Source organism: Varanus komodoensis, unplaced genomic scaffold, assembly GCF_004798865.1.
Source record: "Varanus komodoensis strain SLA01 unplaced genomic scaffold, ASM479886v1 scaffold26, whole genome shotgun sequence".
Classification (NCBI taxonomy): Eukaryota; Metazoa; Chordata; class Lepidosauria; order Squamata; family Varanidae; genus Varanus; species Varanus komodoensis.
In genome coordinates, this window is record NW_025335684.1 from 1381006 (window position 1) to 1397180 (window position 16175).

Genomic DNA, 16175 nt, shown 5'->3' on the forward strand with positions numbered 1-16175 from the left:
GGTTCTAAGTCACTCCTAAGTTAAATCCAGAGGGTCCCATTCCGTGGAGCAAGTGCCACTCTCTCAAGGCCACATCCAGGTGGGCTTTGCGTAGGAGAAATATAAGGCAAGGTAGGAAGCGTTTCGGCCCCTCCGGCTCCGCATTTCCCACTGCAAGAATCTCTCCCCGTGGTCCTCCGTTGCAGTCGTGGCACCGCATTTTCCGGAGCCTAGAATGAGGTCTGTGAGGAAGGGTTAAGCTGCAAGCATGGACAACACACTCTGGTGACCTTTTTGCCTTTCCTGGGAGAAACGGGCGCCGAGTTTCTGCGGCACACGGTGCTGACCAGATGCATTGTTCCGTCCAGCGATGGGATGAGACAGCTTGAAATTCTTTGGTCAGATGCCTCTCAGAGCAAGAAAGCAGAAGGGCTTTCCGAGCTTCAACGGGAGCTGAGATCCTGTTTGTTTTTCTTCTGGTCGGAGAGCTTATGTCAGCAGCAAGTCCGTCCAATTCACGGAAGGGACTTCAAACCCGTCACTGGCGGCGAAATTGGCTGCTGGGCAGAGGAGAAAGGGTGGACGCTTCTTCTCTGGCTGGCGCTCATTAGCCAACTCAACATGGCCTCAACGGGGCAGAAGAGACAGAGATAAAAGGCCCCAGAATTGTACACAGAAAACTCGCCAGAATAAGGCTGCGCGCTCCTGCCGCCATCCAGCCTTGCCCTGAGATGCAGCACAAACCGGCTCTCTGGAGCGGAGGGCAGCGGAACCCGGAGCCAGCGCGTCGCGAACCCTTTCCTGGGCTCCTCTCGGGCATTTTTCACACAGTAACTGCCGTGCGGGTGGCGGGTGAGGGGCTGGTGCAGGAGGAGGGGGAGGACAGGTGGGAGACGGGCTCCCTGCATCACTCAAGGGAGGGTAAGGACTGGGAAGGGCGCCAGGGAGGCTGCCTCAGGTGCTGCGCAGAACAGGGCTGATTGCAGCAAGCCCAAGCAGGCAGCTTCTTACGGGAGCCCTATATTCAGAACCATGAGGACTAGAATCTTACTTTATTTTTAAGGGAAGGGTCATAGTTGAGGGGCAGAGAGCTTGCTTTGCATGCAGAAATAGGTTCCATTCCTAGCATCTCCAGGTAAAAAGAGCAAGGAATCTTGTCTGAAGCCTGGAGAGCCGTGGCTGCCCGTCAGTATTGACAGTACTGGGGTAGAAGGACCAAAGATCAGTGTCAGGCAACTTCTGATGTTCCAGTTTGAATCAGACCTTGATTCAGAACCATGAGGACTAGAATCTTAAATTATCTTTAGTGGGAAGGACCACAGTTCAGTGCTGGAGCATTTGCTTGGCATGTCGAAGGTCCAGGGCCAACCCCCGGCAGGAACTCCAAGCAGGGCTGCCTGAAACCCTGGAGAGCCCGCACTGCCCGTCAGTGCTGGTCATACAGGGCTGGGTGGCTCATGCATCTAGCCTCCAGCAGACCGTGCCCCTTGCTGTCTAAATTCTCCCGATCGGAGTTTCTTCCCGGATTCCAGAGGCCTTGGCCACAGGAGAGCTTGGCTGTACCTCCTCGTATCTTCCTGGGGAAGCAGCCGGAGGGGCCGTTTGCAAAGCAATGCTTGGGCCTGTTCATTTAGCTGGCATTTCTGCTCCTGCTCTGTGCATGTCGGTGGGAAGCATTTCTGGAGGTCACGGATATCGCTGCTCCGATTTTCGACGTTCCAACGCTCAGCCGGAGGGCGCAACATCCCAAACTCCCCCGGAGGAGTGTTTTTGGTCCTGGGTGGGCTGGAGCCGAGGATGAGATGTGCCCCCAGCACTGTTTTGATTGTGGGGCGAAACCACAGGCTCCCCCTTGACTTTGGCCTGTGCCGGTTGCTGCCGAGCTAAGCTGCACTGATTATTTGGAGGGGGGGCGGCAGAATGGCTGGGGGGCAGAGCAGGTGGGGGCAAGGCGGCCTTGGAGGGGAGGGGTCCAGCTCAGAATGGACCCCCATTCATTCCTAAGCGTTCCTGAAGTCACGGCGAAGCTCTTTGCGCATGAGGGACATAAATGGGCTGTGCACAGCGGCTGTGAGATGCGTCTTGCTGAGGGTTTGCGCTGGTTACCCACCTGCAATTCCTGGGGGCCTTTCTGCCCCCTTGGTTCTCTGGCCAGGCCGCCCGCTGCTTCCAGTTCCCCCCGGTCCCTCTTGAACTTCAGCCCGTGGCCAAACACAACCCTCCAGTTTTGCCCAGGTGGCAAAAAAGAGACCTTTTTTTTAAAGGGACCTTTAAAAAGGGTCTCTTGGGGCTGAGCGACAGGCAGGAAGAGATGGAGGCTAAAACAGCCCGAGATTTGGGGCTGGCCTCTGCCTTCAGCTCCACCCCCCCACAAGTCCGTCCCCCTTCTGCAAAACTGGATTTGGCCCTGGGCTGAAGGCGGCCTGGCCCCCCGTGCCCTGGATTTTCCTCTGGCGCTCTTGCTGCCTGCTCCATCCTCCGCCTCTCCATGGCCCCCGAGCCGTCTGCACAGCCGAACCTTGAAGCCCCGATCCGTCCGCGTCCCCCGGGGCACCGTCTCCTTCGCTCGCTCTGGCGTCAGGTCCTGATTGAGCTTGGCAGAGCCTTGCAGGAGCAGTTTTCCGATCGTCTTAATTGACTCTTCTGGCACGCCCCCCGCCAGCAGCCGGTTTCCAGCCTGCTGCCTAACTTAGCCTGAAATCGCTTTCTCCAAGCAAAATTGCACTCGCTGCCCCTGGTCATTGTTATCTCTGGTGATTAAAACAATTGCTTCATGGCTTGACACGGGGGTCGAATGGCAGCCCGTATCTGGAGGGAAGCTGTTTACTTGGTCTCCGAGAAAAAGCGGACCTGCAACCTGTCGACGTTGAAAGACCGTGCCTGGTTTTCTCCCCAGTGAAGACAAAGGCACAAAAAAGATGGAAGTCGAAGGCAGGTATCGGGCAGCTCAGGAGGGTCAGTGGGGGCAGCAGGTCAGGCAGAGCCCGTAGGGCTGAAATGAGAGCGCCATTATTCACGCCACCATCCTCTTACCAGGTGCTGGGAAAGGAGCGGAGCTCTGAGAAAGTACCACTTTGGCAATTCACAGCATCCGCATTTTCCCAGGGCACCTCTGAAATGCCAGGAATGGGGACCAGATCAGGATTTTGGCTGTCTCCAGCAGATTGGGACTGTCTCTGGGAAGCTGTTGCTTCTTTCTTTGTTTCGTTATTTACTTGTAATGTTTCCTGCCTGCTCCACATCAAAGCAGCTTCTGGAGAAGCAAACAGGGTAGGGTTACAACTAATTAAAACACTTTAAGGCACGGCCTTGTTAAGATCCGCAGCCGAGCAGCTTGGCACGAGGGTACCTGCAGCGCGGGTGGCGTCTTCCTGTCCTCCCAAGGCAGGGACTTCCACAGTTGGGGCCCCCACACGGAAGGCCCTTCTGGGAGGCTCCAGCCAGGCCGTGCATCTGTGGAACCTCCCGCAGACAGAATGTGCTCCGGGGGCCCTCTGTGGCCAGGGAGGCTGGCGTGCGAGATCGATTCTCTCGCTCGCCCGGGCCAGCCGGTTCAGGGCTTTGTACCCCAGGACCTCAACCCGGAGCCTGGCAGAGGGTCACATCCTGAAAAACGGCCAAGCTGCTTGCTTGCTCTTGCGTAAGCCTCAGCAGAGGCAGAGCAAAGGTCAAAATGAGTGTCCGTCCGAAGGCGGCCTCCATGTGACACCGGTTCAGACGCTGAAAGCCACGTGTGCTCCATTGCGTTATCGGAGTTGTAATCTCAGCTTTCTAACGGTCCAAAGGGCACAGAGAATCCATCTGCACTGACTTACTTCCAAGAAGCAGGCCGATAATTTAAAACACTTGTCAATATTCGGGAGCACAGGGTACCTACCGGATGACCCCCTCCCAGGAGGGGCCCGGCTGGGCATCGCCAAACGGGAGCTTGCGAGGCGCTTTGACTGCATTCAGCCACCCGGGATTTAGGCAAATCCTTACCAAAGACATGCTGCGGTGCCCGACAGACGTTTGGGGAAGAATGCCCATTTTTGGAAGTGCGCACGTCCACAAGTGCGCGTATCCTGGGGTGTGTCCTTTCAAACGCAAAAGCACACGCAAGAAATGACAAAACTCTTCTGCTCACGCTCGCTTTTGGGGGTGCAAAGGGGGCATCACCGTCACAGCTTCGAAACCGGCTTGAAGACGGATACTCTGCGTGGCGGCGTGTGTGAACGGACACACGGTCAGCCCCCTTCCCCCTTTTCCCCAGCCTTTGTTTGAAAGCGCACCATCCCTAAACAAATTAATGAGCAAGTCAACAGTAGTCCATTGCTGTGAGCCAAAGTCTAGGAGAACTCTGCAAAAGATCGAGCTGGGCACCAGGCAGCATCCTGGGGAGGGCATGCCCTGGAAGGGGGTGCCACCACTGAGAAGGCCCCCTTCACCTGAAGGACGCCTGGAGAGCATCCTCAGACGACGGACCTTCGTGTCTGCAGAGGTTAACTATGGCAGATGTTGCTCTTTCTTCTAATCTGGCCTTAGGGCTTTAAAAATTAGAGCTGGCATTTTTAACGGAGCTGGCAGCAAAAATCCAGCCCCTTCAGGAAGACTTCCTACCTTCCCAGGGAATAGTCAGGAGGCAAATATAGTCAGTCAAGCGGCCGGTCGTCGGGTTTTAGATTCCGTGCAGGTCTGTTGTCCCGCATCTCCTCCTCCGAGGGGCCCGCCGGTTCCTTAGCCCCACTGCTAATGAGGTGTTTCCAGGAAGCACCATCTGGTGTCCCCGTCAGCTGCCTGATGGTTTTCGCTGTGCAAAGAACAGGGTTGGGGGACGCACAGCCAGCCGGTGAGTCAGAAGAGCTTCCATTAACACGAACGGCCCTCACGTTGGCTTGCAAGTTCTAACGCGTCTTGTTTCTCATGGTGTTAATTAAGTCCTCAGCTCCTTTGTTCCCCCCTTTTTCCTTCCACAGCTAAAAGGAGATTGAAAATACACACACACTGTTGATTTGCCAGTTAATTAAAGCATCTTTCCACTTTGTTCAAACATTTAACAGTAGTGGCAGCAAGCACAATTATGCAATTTTAATGTGCACCTTCGGAGCACGTTTTGCAGGCAGCTTGAAAGAAAACTGGGCTTGTAACCTGGCCTGTGGATGTTCTTTGAGGAGGCGCACGGGCTGCCTGGCGCGGCCTCGGCGGGGGCCCAGGGCTGGTGCCGTGAGAGCTGCATTTGGGGCAAGGCCGCGTGGGGCCCTGCACCGGGACTGTGGGCTGGGTTGCGGCTTGCGCACCCCCCTCTTCTAAATGATGCAATGGCTCTCCTGTCACCACGACGGGCATTGAGAGGTTCAGGGAAAATCTACCCAGCACCCTTCATCTTCGCGCCAGCCCACAGCCTTTCCGAAAGCTTTTCCAAAATCGGCCTCAGTCCTTGAGCTGAGAAAGGCTCCCCACCCCATAGGACCTGTGGGGCTTCCAAGGGAGGTGGTGGAGGCCCCATCAGTGAGGGTGTGTTCAAGGAAAGTCTGGGCAAACGCATGTGGGCGGTTGCATGAGCGGAGCTAGCTGGAGCCGGGGTCAGACTAGATGGCCCAAGGAACCCCTTCGGACCCTCTTTGTTTCTATCGCAAACACAACATGGCAGCTGGGAGAAGGAGCCGTCCCTGGCCACGCGGAGGGCTCCCAAGGCCGCGCCGATGTGCTGCAGAGCGCATCGTTCCTGCCATTCTGTTCCGGGGCTTCCGACTCCTGACAGGCCCACGTCGCTGCCGGTGCTCGGCCAGCCCGACGCGTGAGGGGCCTGCAGGCCGGTCCTCCGGTGACAAATGGCGCCCTCATTATCGCAATGAGATCAAGCCCTCGCCGCAGGCTCCGGCAGGCGTCAGCGGGCTCGCCCTGCGTTCAGCTGCGGTCGCTAGCAGAGGCCTGACGCTAATCTGTGCCATCCCTCCGCAAGGTCGATGCCAACTCCGGACGATCTCAGAGGGCACTTTCTCTCTTGGTCAAGAGACGGGCGAGGTAGCGGATTCGACCGCAGGAGCACAGAGAAGGACAGCAAGCGGGACGAGTCGATTTTGCTAGTTGCGCTTTGTTCTTTCTTTTCCGGATGCATCCCGCAAACGGAGGGGCAGGGCGTGAAGTCAGATGCAGGCTGCAGTTCTGGGAATCTCCTTCAGTATTGTCTGCACAAGTTCTAGTGTCAGTAGATTTCGAAGAGACTTGAAAATCCATCAGCTCCGCTGCTGAGGGGCCGTGGAATGCTATCAAACATTCCAACTTCTCGGATGCTTTTCGTTTGTCTTGCTTTTAATTCCCACGGTGTTGGTAAACGGACGGTGAGGCAGCCACGCTCTGAAAGCCCATTGATCCAGGGAAATGCGGGGGGCAGCTTTGGGGGCTCTGGGGGGAAGGGGGAGCAAGGGGGCAGTCAGCAGCAGTCGCCTCCTGGCTCAGGCCAGGGTCCATCTAGTCTAGCATTTTCTGGGGGTCCCAAAATACGCCGGCGGGTGCAGTTCCGAGTCCTGCTTTGTCCGCCTCTTGGGCGAGGCCTCTGGTCTTTTTTGGCCAGGCTTGGAGGCCGCCCTGGCGTGCTGAGAAGCTCTTCCGTCGGGGCCGTGTGGGTGCAGCGGTTGCGTGTGAGGTGTATGAGTGGGATGCAGGTGAGAACAGGAGGCGGGGAGGAGCGCGGGGACCCGGGGATGGGGGGCCGTTGGCACGTGTATTTGGGACCCCGGTCGTCCGTCCGTCCCTGGCTTGTAACTACCTCCCTCTCTCTCTCTCTCTCTCCCCCCCCCTTTCCTCGTCTTCCCCTACAGGTTATAACCCTGGAAGGATGGGTGGACATCATGTATTATGTCATGGATGCTCACTCCTTTTACAATTTTATATATTTTATACTGCTTATAATAGTAAGTACGGGGATGGGCCCTGCGCGAGGCTGGGTCAGGTTTGGGCCGCTCTCGCGGAGGCGATCCGGGCGTCCCGCCTCGGCTGTGCCCGCCTTGTCCTTCGGGCTGGGGCATCCCCAAAGCCTCCGCCAGGCCGGCCTCGGCCCAGGCCCCTGCCAAAGGGGCACTGCTCCTTCCGCTGCCCCCCCCCCGCCACCACGTCCGAAGCTGCCTTTCCATTCCGGGGGTCCGAAGGGTCCGGTCACTGCTCCTTTGTCCCCATGGAACTGTCCCCACTGCTCCTTATTGCCCACTTTCTCGTGCATCACCAGCTGCGGCCGCACTTGCACCCTGCCTCCTCCGCTCGCGAGGAAGGAGAGCTCGCAAGGGGTCCTCCTCCCCGTTTTCTCCCTGTGGCAAAGGCTGTGCAGCCGGGCTGGCCCTCCGCAGCGCACTGGCGGCGTGGCCTCGCTGCAGGCTGCAAGTCCTGGGCTCTCGCAGGCGGCCAGAGTAAAATGCGGCCCCCCAGGGGGCAGGGGAGCCCCAGTGCCAGGGGAAATGCCCCACTGGAGATGCTCGCCGAGCACGGCCAGGAAGGCCGGAAGCGGGTTGTCCACCTGTGCGCAGGTGCCCGCCTGAGCCTGCGCACCCCATGGAGGGGCACTGCACTCCCGCGTGGCCAGTTTACTCGGATCCGCTAGCAGGGGAAGGCTAATGAGCTTCCGAGAACCGCGTGCCGGTGGGCTCATCGGATGCTGGCGGGAAAGGCTGGAATCCCCGGAGGAAGGGGGCACGTATGCCTGCGAGGAGCCTAAGACCCCCAGCCCAAAATTTCCCGTACCGGGAGAAGCGCCTGCCCTCCAGGACCACAAAGCAGTCCCAGGCGCTCTTTGCAGAGCTAATGGGTTTTAATTATCCACACAAGGCCGAGCCATCCCAGAATACTCTTCACTGCAAAAGGCATAGCTCATGGCAACATGTTCTGGCCGGGAAAATCCGCTTTCCCTCCCACGCCAGCTTCTGTGAGAGTTTCAGCTGCACTCGGAGAGAGCAGGGAAGCCTGGGGGTGCGGGAGGCAGACACGAGCATCGCCCCTGCTGATTAAGACATCCCCGGATTTTGACTGTGGGAGCCCCCGGGTCACCGCTCTATTTCTTTCTGCCAAGTATTTTAGAAACATAGAAACAGTGAGTCAGAAGGGGTCTTATGGGCCATCTAGTCTGACCCTGGACTCCAGCCGGCTCCACTCATGACTTGCCACCTCTCAGGCAAACCGGCCCACATAAAACCTTTTAAACGGGTGCTGGGGCACAATCAGGCGGCATCCAAATGTTCTGTTAATCTATTTGAAGGTTTTCTACGCTGTCCAATACTAAAAGTCTCTGGACGGCTGACAAAATAAATCAGTTTAAATCAATAAACAAACACAATGGCCATCTACCAAGGCACAGCACAAAAGGAGAATGGGGTGGGGAGGGCAGAGGAGAAACGCAGCCGCCTTCCAGCAGGGCTTCTGGAGCGGTCCCCCTTCTCGCCCCGTCTGGAGCGGCAGCGGGAGGCGTCCATGGGAGCCCCCCCGCCCCGTCGCTGGCGCACGCCTCCCTCCCCACACCGCCAGTGACGCGACCCCTCCCGGCTTCCCCCCTCCGCCTCCCCAGGTCGGTTCTTTCTTCATGATTAACCTGTGCCTGGTTGTGATAGCAACACAGTTCTCCGAGACGAAGCAGCGGGAGAACCAGCTGATGCAGGAGCAGCGCGCTCGCTACCTCTCCAACGACAGCACAATCGCCAGCTTCTCCGAGCCGGGCAGCTGCTACGAGGAGCTGCTCAAGTACCTCTGCCACGTCTTCCGGAAGGCCAAGCGGCGGGCGCTGCGCCTCTACGCCAGCTGGCAGAGCCGGCGGCGCAAGGTCAGCCCCAACCGCGCCGCCGAGGGCCCCGGGCGCCGGGCCCGGAGGCGGGCGCCCCCCGCCCACCACCTTGTCCACCACCACCACCACCACCACCACCACTACCACTTCAGCAACGGGAGCCCCCAGGGGCCGCGGCCCGCCCCGGAGCTCTGCGGCCTGGAGCTGCGGGCCCTCCCGCCCCGCGGGCCGCTCATGCTCCCGCCCGCGTCGCCCGGCCGCGGGGGCGACGCCGGGTCCGTGCACAGCGTCTACCACACCGACTGCCACGTGGAGGGGGCCCAGGCCACGCGCCAGTCTCCCGGCGGTGGCGGCGGCGCGGCGGGGGCCAAGCCGGGCTGCCGCGGCAACACGAACTACCCGACCATCCTGCCTTCTCCGGCTGGCAAGCCCGGCGCCGGGCCGGCCTCCACAGGGAAGAGGAACGGCGGCGCCGGCGGGGCCACCACTTCCGTGGCCACGCTCCACAGTCCCGTGCACCTGAACGTGGACCCCTACGGGAAGCTCCATCAGCTGGTTGGAGAGCATGGTAAGGGGAAGGGGCCCAGGCGGGGCCCGGAGGTGCCCGCTCTGGTACTGGTGGGCACGGGGGATGGCGGCGCCTCGGGAAGACCCGCTGCCCATGGAAAACCTCCCGCAGGGCACGAGGGCAGCCGCTGCCCTTGGAGGCTGTCCAGATACTTCCACTGGAATTGGATTCTTCCATTGGTCCAATTAATAGCCTAATTGCCAGGTTATTAACAGAGACCGGCACGTGCCCCCTTATCCCGCCGGTCCTTACACCATCTACACTGGCTGCCGATCGAAGTCCGGCCCAATTTAAGGTGACCCTAAACGGCTCGGGTCCAGGATACCTGAAGGAGCGCCTCCTTCCCTGGGTGCCCTCCCACCCCTTGAGGTCGGAGGTGGAGGTCCTTCTCCAGGAGCCTCCGTGAAGGAGACTGGGAGGGTGGCTACCCGGAGCAGGGCCTTTCCGGTGGTGGCGCCCCGACTCTGGAATTCGCTCCCCGGGGAGGTTTGCCTGGCACCATCGCTTCGTTCTTTTCTGCGTCAGGTGAAGGCCTTTTTATTTCCCTACTATTTTAACAGTTAATTGGCGTTATCTTTGATTTTATCATTAATGGTTGGATGCAGTATGTTGTCTGTTGTGTGTGGTTGTTTTGTTTTTTGTACGCCATCCAGAGACATTAGCATTCCCGCCTCCTGTTGGATCCCTGATGCATCTCTGATGCAGCTGGGGAGGACTCCGCTTCCGTTCTGTTTCGGGCGGAGAAGAACGAGCGAGGTTCCTCACCTCTGGGGAAGGAGGGACCTGCCCCCTTTCGCCCTCCAGAGCGCATGGGCGGGGCGGGTTCGCCGGTCGCTCGCTGCCCGCGGCAGAGGCCCCTGGAGAGCTGGGCGGCCCTCACGCGCCCCGTGTGCTTCCCTTCCAGGCCTTTGCCAGGCGTCCAGCCGGCTGTCGGGCCTGAGCGTCCCCTGCCCGCTGCCCGGCCCGCAGGCCAGCATGTCGAACTGCGAGCTGCAGAACTGCCCCTTCTGCGCCAGCCTCCTGGAGGGCGCCGAGAGCGAGTCCAGCGAGCCGGAGAGCGACGAGTCGGGCGCCGAGAGCCACGGGGTGTACGAGTTCACCCAGGACGTCAAGCACGGGGACCAGCGGGACCAAATTCAGCAGCAGGGGAATCAGAAGAGGAGCCACAAGAGGAAGAATAAGCAAGCCCGGGAGGGGAATAAAATAGCCAGGCTCTGGAGGGCCTTCGGCGACAAGCTGAAGAGGATTGTGGAGAGCAAATATTTCAACCGTGGGATCATGATTGCCATCCTCATCAACACGCTGAGCATGGGGATCGAGTACCATGAGCAGGTAGGCAGCGCGGGCGTCCGAGGCGCTCGTCGGCGGGGGGGATGTAAAAGCCTGAAATGAAGGAGTGAGGGTCTCGGCAGAGGAGCGGCGCACGAGCCGGCCAGGTGGCGCTGCGGCGGAGACGGCCAACGCCATCGTCGGCAGCCGTAGCGGAGGCCTGCACTGCCCACCCACCACCCGCGCGGCCCACCACCCATCCTCAGAGCCGGGCGTTGTGGAGAGAGGATGGCTCAGGAGAGCCCCTGCCCGGGAGGTCCCGTCAGGGCTGGGCACGTGGGCTCTCAGGGAAGGCACACCGGCCAGCGTTCCCGAGGGATGGGGCCCTTCAGTGCCCACCCTCTTCCTAGCCCGAGAGGGTCTCCGGCTGAGCCAGGAGCTGGGCAGCGGCCTGCAGAGCCCCGCCAGCAGAAGCTGCAGCAGGACAGTCCGGGCAGCGCCTTCCGGCTGGAGGAGAGCACTGGCTGGGTGCGGGGCGCTGCGTGGGGAGCCTGCAGCTCGGCCTTCCTCCTCCTCCGCTGCCTCACGGGAGGGCCGGCCGCGCTCCCCATGCCCCTGACCCCAGCCGTGCCCAGGCCCGCTCCCCTCACGGCGCCCTGTGCAGCGGGATGGCGTCGTCACGCAGCCCCCTTCAGGCGCGCCAGTCCTGGGGTGAGACCCGCACCCGGTCACTGGCTCTGCGGGTGAGATTCGACCGCTGGGCGTGCGCCTCCCTTCCGAGACGGGCTGCCCCGCATTTCACAAGCCTTCTGGAAGTTGTTTCCCGTGTTTTGTGCAAGGCTTAGTTGCTGGGAGGAAGGGGCTCGAGCTAGAATAGGATTGGTTTTGGGGGTGCCTTGGCCCCCCACTGCAGGGAGTGGGCCTCAAGTTCCCAAAAACAGAATTCGGCCCTCAGACTGAAAAGGGGGCAATGCCCCACTCCCGGCCCCCCGTGTCGGCAGTGTGGCTGTTCCAAGCCGGAGCCGACAACTCGCAGCCTCGGCCGTCTCAGAACCAGACCCACTCGTCCCCCGCATCCCTCCGGAGGGCTCCAGACACGGATCCTCGCTGGCACCCAGAGCCAGCCCCACCCCGGCCGCCCGCTGTGCCCCCTCCGGCCCGGCGGTCATGCAGAGCCCACACGGCAGGGGCGTCGTGCCGGAGAAGCTCCTGCCCGGCCAGAAAGGGCGGCTCGCTCTCCCCGGGCGCTCGGGCATCTTCCTCCGCTGTGCTTTGAAGCATCGAGAGGGAAGGAAATCCATGCTGTTCGCCCCATTGCTGGGAACAGCATGGCACCCAGGAAGCGCCTGAAAGGCAAGGACGCCGCGTCCGTCACCGGGCCGAGTGAGCAGAGGCAGGCGGGCGGACGCGGCATCACTTGGTGCCTGCGAGGCGGCTCGGCTCGTTCCTCCGGGCAGCTCCCCCGGCCCACGCCTGGGCAGACCCCAGCTTGCTCCGCGCGTCCACTGGCGCTGCCCTCCGTTGCGGGGCCCCACGCTCTTGCTGTGGCGCCGTCTCCTATGTGAAGGAGGCAGACCGACCAGGCCGAATACGGATCTCGCTCTCCGGCCCCGAGGAGGGGAGCAGGGGAGCTCCTCAGAGGAATGGGCTGGTCTGCGGAAGGGCGGCCAGGTCCCGTGGCCCCCTTCCCAGGCTGGAATTGCACGTTGTGGCTGATGTGAGATTCTGTAGGCCCGTGGCACCGGGGTCTCCAGGTTTCAAAGGGCCGGATCCTTCCCCGCCTGAGAGGCAGGAGAGGCGCTGCCAGTCAAATCCGGATGCCCCGTGCAAGACGGGGAAGAGGTGTGTTCGGCCCCAGCCAAGTGCCACCAAGAACAGGCGGTGCGTCCTGGGAGGCTGGCCGGCTTCCCTGCAGCTCCTCGGGAAGAAACGAACGGGGCGCAGGGCCCTGGGCCGGGCAGAGGGAGGCGACGGAGCAGGTGCTCTTGAGCGAGCCGTTCCAGAGGCCGCCTGTCCGCACACGGACGGCCCCGGCTCTGCATGCAGACGTGGCCTGGCAAACGGCTGGACCAGGCCTCCCACTCAGAGCCTTGCTCTGCAGCAGCTTGGGGAGCGGTGGGTGGTCCGGAGGCTTTGCCCGGAGCAGCCGCACAACGCTCCAAAGAGCACGGAGGCCAAACCTGTCCGCCCGTCCCTTTGCCAGGGAAGTGCCAAGCCACCGCTCTCGGACCCAGGACGTGATGTGCTCTCGGATCTCACACCTGGAGCAAAATGGGACGGGGGCAGTGGGTTTCTGAGCACGAGCAGGGAGCCGAGTCCTGACCCGGGGGCAGAAATCAGCCTTCGGCATTCTTAGGGGAGCCAGCTCCCCTCTTTCGGTGCTCGGCCAGCCCTTTATCTCGTCGGCCTTCCGTCAGGGGGCCTCCAGGGGTGCAAAGCGCTCTGTGTCAGCAGCAAACCTGCAAGTTAGTTTTTTGAGTTTTGGAAAAAGGAGAGTGTCGCTTGCGGCACGGCACTGCTCTTGCTCGATCGGTAGCGCGAGGCCGACGCACTCGGGGGGCGGGCGGTGGAAGCCCTCACTCCACCCAGCGCACACGGACCGGGCTGGGAAGGATATTCTCAGTAACGTGGAAACACTGCGTCTTTTCCGACATCACCCTGAATGTGTCGGTGCACGAGCGGCCGGCAGACACTGTCGACACACACACAAGTGCGTGCGCACACGAGCTTGGAGGCACTGTGTGATCCAGGCTGGCCTTGGCTCCACCCCGCGGATCTACGCCGGCTTCAGTGATGGGCGGCAAGCCTCACCTCGGATCGTTCCCAGTTGCCCAGGGGTGAAAACAGCAGGGGCAGATACACCCCAAGGGAGGTGGAAAGCAGGAAATTGTGCAGGCTCTTAATTTCCCCCCGAACTCTCCTTATTTTGGTGTCTGTGCTCGTGTGTTGCTAGTCAGGGGATTCCTCCGGTGTTGTTTCTCTTGAAAAGCCAGATGTAATATTTATGATTGCATCTGTCTCTTCCTGGAAAACATGAAGCAAAAGGGAAACGAACAAGGTGGTGCTTTCGGGAAACCTTGTAGAACCCGGTTGGGAAGTGTGATTTTTCTCTTCCTTTTGCGTTTTCTTGTTGTTGTGTGAAATTCACACAGCTCGTGGTCATCTGGGCAGTGTCAACCTCTTTGCTCATTTTTACTGTTTGGACGCCGAGGCCTCTGCCAGCATCCCAGGCCGCCGAGTGCTTCCCGACTGCAGGCCTCCAAGCCGGGCTTTTTCAGCACACGGTGCAAAGTGCTTACGTGGTGGCGGTAGCCAGAGGGGGGCACGGTAATGCCGTGATCGTTGCCCCCGGCCCCCTTGGGCTTTCCACGGACGAGCGCCCCAGCTCTTCTAACTGGGACAAGGACGGTCGCTCGCCTTGAGCTCCGGGTGCAAGCCGGTCCCCCAGGGCCAGGAAGCAAGGCTCAACATAAGCACCGCACTGAATTGTTGCAGCGCTGGGATTCCCTGGGGTTCGAAAGGTTGCTTCTTCAGGCTGGCGGGATTGTTCGGGGACTAAATCCTCCGCTTCCCTTCAACAACCCTTTGCTGTCTCCTCTTCATCTTTCCAACGGTAAGAGTGAAAATGCAAAGGGAAGGCAGCTGTTGAGCAGGAAGGGAGACCGAGGGCGCAAGACGCTGCCGAAGTCCCTGGTTCTTGCGCCCGTCTTCGGCTACGTTGCCCCACACTGGTGCCCTGGTTGCAGGTACTCTGAACTCCCGTTCTGCCAGGGCTGCTGGGAAGTGTAGTCCGGAACATCTTGCAAGCAGCAAGTTGGAAAGGCTGAGCCAGAATGCGGGAAACCGCCGTGTGTGGCGGAGGTGGGATCGGCCGCCTCTCCCTCGCACTGACCCCACACGCCTCATCCTCACAGGAGCCCCGAAAAATGGCACTGTCACTGACGAGCTGCGGGGCCCGGGGATCCGCTCCCTGAGCTGCAGAGCCCGCCTGAGCCGGAGGAGAAGCCCACAAAAGTCTCTCGGTGGGATGAGTCACATCTGGCCAAGCGGGTCTCATGGCCTCTTGCGCGGCATCCCGGCAGGAAGAGGGCCGGTGCGCCCAGTGTTCGACTCAACGCTCCCCTCGCTCTGGAAGTGAGGAGCAAGCGCCTCTTGCCAAGCGGCTTTTGAGCTCTCCGCTAGTCTGCCAGCGTGGGCCCCGTGGGAGCCCCACCGGAAGGGAGCCGGTCATGGTATCAGCAGCGAGCCCAGAAGCCACTCTCCCGGAAAGGATGTGGAGAAGGGCAGCCGCAACAACCGGGCCCTAAACCACCTTCCCGAAAAGCAACGGCAGCCGCGCCTGGGGCTTTTGGGTGTGGAAGGGTCACCTGAGGAGAGGCCAGGATGAATGCTTACCCAGTTCTGCAAGGCATGGAGGAAGGCACAGTGAAGCCGGGGCAGTCACAGGCAGGAGAAGAGAACCGAGGCCCGCCCTGAGATGGACGGGCCCATCAAGCAAACCGCGGTCTCGGGCCCCCAAGAGCTGAGCAGAGCTGCGATGCTCAGCACGCTTGGGCGAGTGCTCCTGCACAGCGTCACCCCAAGTCAGAGGCGACCTGATGGCACCGAACAGCAACATGGAGAAAGTAGGTGGAAGAGGCTCTCCATCGGAGAGGCCTGGAGATCGGAGCGGAGTCCTCCTGGGACACACGCCGGGCAGCCAGAAGCCCCAGTGGGAGGCCCACAGGCAGGAGATGGAGCACCAGAGCCCCTCTTCCACTGCGGCTCGGAGACATTGCCGCCGTTAGACTACCCCCAGGAGGTACCGTCTCCTCCATGCATCTGCGTAATCCCCTGTAAAGCCATCCGGGGCAGGGCCCCACCACGGATCATGGCAGCAAATCCCATACTTCAAAGCGCTGGAGAGAATTCCATTCGGCCTGCCTTTTTAAGAGAAATGGCCCGATTTGCAATTCCCAGACTAATATGTGGGTCGGCGGACAGTCACTCTTTGGAGGGCAGATCCCTCCAAATTCTGTGATGCTGTTTTTCGCCCAAGAATATAAGGGGGACTTGCATACAGAAATATGTATCTTAGCACAAATTGCTGCAAAGTGCATATATTAAGGGAAATGGATTATGTAAGCGGGGGGGCGGGGGTGCACACTTGAAAAAAAATCCCAGACCGGCGCTGAAATGGCATATGTTAAAAGAAATGGCGAAAGAAAGCTTGGAGCATGGAGAGACTGCGCAAAGCTGAAATGTCCTTCTGCGTACATTTTTGTGTGCTTGTTTTCAGCTGAGACCTGCCCGGGAAGCGCTGGAGAAATGTGTCCCAGCCTGACAGAAAACCGCCTTTCGCTCCACGTATTATTTCCGGAAGGGAATTTAGGGTGTTTCCCTTCGGAAGCTGCAGCCCGAGCCAAATCCGGTGCCCTCCCGCTTCTGGTTCACGCAATGAGCAATGTCCTCGGGCAGCGACACGGCCCCGGGGGCGTCCTTGGCCTCCTCCTCCAGCCGGGGCTTAACTGGTGCATCGGGCTCGGCAGAGGAGAACGGCACATGCTGAGGAGGCCGTGTAGGGCGGCCCCCCCGCCAGCCGGTCCTTCTGTCTCTCCCGTCACCGTTGTTTGCCCT

General features: G+C 60.5%; 1 protein-coding gene across 1 annotated transcript in view; it reads left to right on the forward strand.

The window, feature by feature from the left end:
• Positions 1-16175, forward strand: part of CACNA1H (calcium voltage-gated channel subunit alpha1 H) — a 183665-nt gene that overhangs the window by 122599 nt on the left and 44891 nt on the right. Inside the window, exons 8-10 of the mRNA XM_044433645.1 lie at positions 6780-6872; positions 8510-9290; positions 10195-10622. Coding sequence (XP_044289580.1) covers positions 6780-6872; positions 8510-9290; positions 10195-10622 — 1302 coding nt within the window. The remainder of the gene's footprint in view (positions 1-6779; positions 6873-8509; positions 9291-10194; positions 10623-16175) is intronic.